This window comes from Seriola lalandi, unplaced genomic scaffold (genome assembly GCF_002814215.2).
Source record: "Seriola lalandi dorsalis isolate HSWRI2012SDOR001 ecotype SW California unplaced genomic scaffold, Sedor1 jcf7180002054658, whole genome shotgun sequence".
In the NCBI taxonomy this organism is placed as follows: Eukaryota; Metazoa; Chordata; class Actinopteri; order Carangiformes; family Carangidae; genus Seriola; species Seriola lalandi.
The window spans coordinates 545,375-549,558 of record NW_019525211.1 but is presented as its reverse complement, the minus strand read 5'-3'; the positions used below and the strand labels follow the sequence as shown (position 1 = coordinate 549,558).

At 44.3% G+C, this 4,184-nt stretch overlaps 1 protein-coding gene across 1 annotated transcript in view; it reads left to right on the top strand.

Annotated features, from left to right (window-relative positions):
• Window positions 1-1,375: 1,375 nt before the first annotated feature.
• Window positions 1,376-4,184, top strand: part of nwd2 (NACHT and WD repeat domain containing 2) — a 44,761-nt gene continuing 41,952 nt past the window's right edge. Inside the window, exon 1 of the mRNA XM_023420841.2 lies at window positions 1,376-1,555. Within this exon, the coding sequence (XP_023276609.2) occupies window positions 1,405-1,555 (151 nt within the window). The 5' untranslated portion in view covers window positions 1,376-1,404. The remainder of the gene's footprint in view (window positions 1,556-4,184) is intronic.

The following is a 4,184-nucleotide window of genomic DNA, read 5'->3' as shown; positions in this document are numbered from 1 at the left end:
TGTACGTCGTTAAAAAGAGATGTTTTAAGAATAATTATTGTTTTTTTTTCTTCCAGCCATTTTGTAGGCACAAGTAAGTGTGTGGCAACCTATATTGGTAAATTGGTGTTTTATTTTGAAAATGTCAACCGGTAGTCGCGCTTTTATTTTGTGTGGCTTCACACTCTCCAGCTCTCAGAGCTCGGTCGGCTCGTAGAGACAGCAGGATGCCTAGGGGAGCACTCCGACACACGGCGTCCGTTTTACCGTCTCCCGGTGTCGCCTCTCGGCCATAGCAACTCTGATGGGCGTTTTTATCTTCCTTTTACCGTCCTCGACGCTTGGATATTTTCGGAAGCCACGAAATGAAGCGAATGAATGTGAGCAACAAGAAGTGTCCTGTTGTTGTGCCTGTCTCCAGCATCACTATTAGTCAAGTCCTCTCTGTGGATGCTGTGCCTCAGTGATTTTAGTTGTGTGCGTTCAAGGATTTTATGTAGTGTTCAGTAGTGGACTACCCAACTTTTACCCGCTCTTTGTTGTCTTTTTCGAGGTTTTCCGTCTTTGAAACAAAGATTTCAGGATAGACCAACTCCGGAAAACCAGCGACCTGACATCTGCTCCTGGCGGAATAACCATTCTTAGCGGTTATTCGCCTTACAAGCATCGTCTCTGGGGTGGGAATACGACTGATGCTTGCTTTGCTCGTCTATTCGAGTTTTGTATCGTCTCGTTCTGTTTGTCTGTTTGTCCCACAGTGGCATGAAAATTCATGAATGCGTCCAAGGACATGTATACAAATTACGCATGCACCATGACGGCAGTAGGCTGTGCGTAATATCCTATTATTATATCTCTTACCACATGAAAGAAATAACAAACACATTCAATCTCATTCCTGTGTTTGGAGAAGATTTGGCAGATCCATCCTAACTTGACCAGTGTGTGTATGTGTGTGTAGCATGGACGTTCTGACTATGGCAAGGTAGCCTATTGTAATACTTAAATCCTGGAGTAAATATGCAATTTTATATCTTATGTATTCCGTAGCATTACATATGAGAAATGATAAAACAGACATCTCAATATTATAAAATGACTGGTGGAGCATTTTGGATCAAGTATTGAAATGTGTCCTGCAAGTCCTCAGCACCGTTGCGTCTCCCAGTCAGCGCCTTTAAATGTGCCCAAAGTTAATAGCAAATTAAAAACCTATTAGATGCAGCTCCATGCCTTTGCCATGATTAACGCCCCATGTGTGTGTGGATGGATTAGGGGAATCTGCGCGCAAACATGCACGTCTGTCCATGTGTCTGAGTGTGCGCCCCTGGCTGCACTAACATGCCCCTTCTGTGTGCTGTGTGCGTGTGTGTGTGTGTGTGCGCGCGCGTGCGTGTCTAACAGCCACGCTGGAAGTCGCCCCCCATGTGGCCGTCGGGAGTGGGGAGCAGGCAGCCCTGCCCGCGGGAGTCGGCGCTGCGCAGAGCGGCCATCAGCGGCAACATCAACGCCCTGCCACCGCACCACGTCCCCACCGGCCGTAGCGTCCGGGTCTTCATCTGTGCCAACCCCGACGGTAAGAGTCAGCAGCGTGACAGCCCCGTCTCTCCTTCTCCCCATCCTACACACTCTTCTGAAGCCTGAGGTCCCTCATAATGACACAAGACACAGGCTTATTGTTTTGACTCATTTTACAAATATTTCAGACTTCTTAAACTCCTGATATAATTTATCTGCAGTAGAAATTGATGTAGCATGGTTCATAAGCTCTAGCTCCTGTGGACAATTCTTGAGAAGCAATCACAATGAAAATTTGCAACAAGTGCAGTCAAATTATTTGGCACAAGCATTTGGAGTACAGTACAAGGTTAATGCAATTGGAATCTAAGTAAAGCCACTGCCCAGGCTTGTGATCTTTTACTTTGAAAGAAAAGTCAAGACTATCAAAGTAAGGTGTAGTCTATTCACCCCGCACTGAGCTGTGACATTTAAAGACCCACTTAACCTAATGCAACTACTGGAAAATAACTTAAATTAGGTTACATTAGGCCATATGACAACTTGACAAAAAACAAATTGGTGCATGATTTATTCCAGTAACACAATGAAATAACAGATTGCCTTAAGCACAGAGTGCACGGTGTGAGTAGAGTGCAAGACAGTTAGGTCGTGAGGGAGACACCCAGTTGCAGCTCAGTATTTGAATATGCCCTCTGGGCAAGGGGGTAAAAATAGGCTCAGTAAAACTGGAGTAAACAAGGCAAGTGAAGTAGAGTAGGCTATGAGAGAGAGATAGAGAGAGAGAGAGAGAGAAGGAGGGCATGCCAGGATTAAAAAGGAAGGTTGCTTTTGTCGATACATCACTGTCATTTCCTTGCCCTCACTGAGCAAATTGCTATGGACCCAAAAAATGAATGAATTGACCTCAGATTATTGCACTGTTATAGCCCGCAGTAGACGGTGAAAAGCCTGGCATTGTCTAGCCACCTGTAGCTGACTCATTCATACCATCCCGACACAGCGCGAATTTAACCCCCGATGTACACACGTGGATGGAAAAACCATGAGGGGGGCTATTCCAAGTAGTTCTTTTCACTCCATCTGCGCAAGTGGAAACGCACACATTTCATCCTGAGCTGTGAAGAGAGCTAATTATGAACTGCTGCTTCCAGTGAAGCGAGGTGCCGATATCCTAGTAATGAAGCCGTAGAGGTACACTCTGTCTTACTTCAGACAGTAGCACAGAAACGCTGCTGAAGTACACCTAGATTAAATTGCAACTAGGAATTCTTTGCATTTGTTTAGATCTGGAAGAGTTCGCTCCATTACAGTATTCCAGTCACAGCTACATTGTCAGTAACAGAACAGATTCATACTAATCGCAGATACTTTTCCTATGCTTACAAACTTTCTTGGCAAACTCAAACTGCCGCTACCACATGCAAGTATAACAAAACAGTTATTCATAACTGTGACCCAGGTCTGCCCTCAGTCCTGCTGCAGAGCCTGTTTCTCCATGTTCACTAGAGGGGGCTATCCATGCACTTATTTAACTGTACATGTACAGCATAATGTGGTCAAATTAGACGGGAAATTAATAACATGACACAAATGAATGAAATCCACATTTTGACGGTACCCAGTCACAATAAGAGACTTCATCTTGCTTCAGCGTCACCCTTTTGGCATTTCCCTCCAACATTTTAAAGCAAATCCTTTCATTGGAATCATACACTACATATAGTGAAGTAGTGGAGGTAGTCTGTTTGGGCTCGTGACTGGAAAGCTGTGGCCTTGAAATTGAAGTAGTAACTCTCTAACCCTTCCGCAACATGCTGAGGAGACACAGCAGGGAATTCATCCTTCCATTCCTCCCAAAATATAAATGTGTAAGCAATGAGCGTAGCAGCATCACCGTGAAAGAGTCGATGAAGGCCAAGCAGGATCATTCTTGCTTTGACAAACCTCGATAACAGGTAATAAAATGTATGTTGCACTTAACAGCGTAAATTCACTATTTGTAATACCAGACACTATTCGGGTGAAAAATATAATCTCCTGTGATAATCAGGCCATCATAACTGAATAACAGCACTTTTTATTGTGTCTGTGTGACTGGGGGACCTCTCTACTTTGATCTACAGCACTGAGAGTTTTATGTGCTCCTTGGTTATAATGTTGGTCTGCTGAATATACTGACCCTAATGCCCTTAATCCAAAGCCAGAGACAACTGTGACGCACTCCCACCGCTGTAGTCGGCTGCATAGACCTCTGCTGTGTTTGTTTGTGTCATCCATAAAAGATCATGACACTCAGTTTTCATTGGGAAAAAGTACATTGTCTTCCTCGGAAGAATTTGGTAGGGGAGAGTGGTTTTGGACGTCAGCACAGCATGCAGATGCTACAGTAGAAAGTTAACTCCACAATGTAGTGATATAGAGTCTATAGCATAAAGGTATTCCAAAGTGTTTGCCACAATGTAAGCTAAACTACTAATTTGAGTGGATTTACATCCTCCCTCCATGATGTTAATGAATCACGCAAGTTTTTAGCTCAGGTGAATGTGTGTGTGTGTGTGTGTGTGTGTGTGTGTGGGTGTGTGGGTGTGTGTGCGTGCACGCGAGTGGCCACAGCCGATCAATTAAAAACTCTGCTATCAGTTCTTGCCAGTAACTAGACTCCAGCAACCATACCAGAGAAAAGC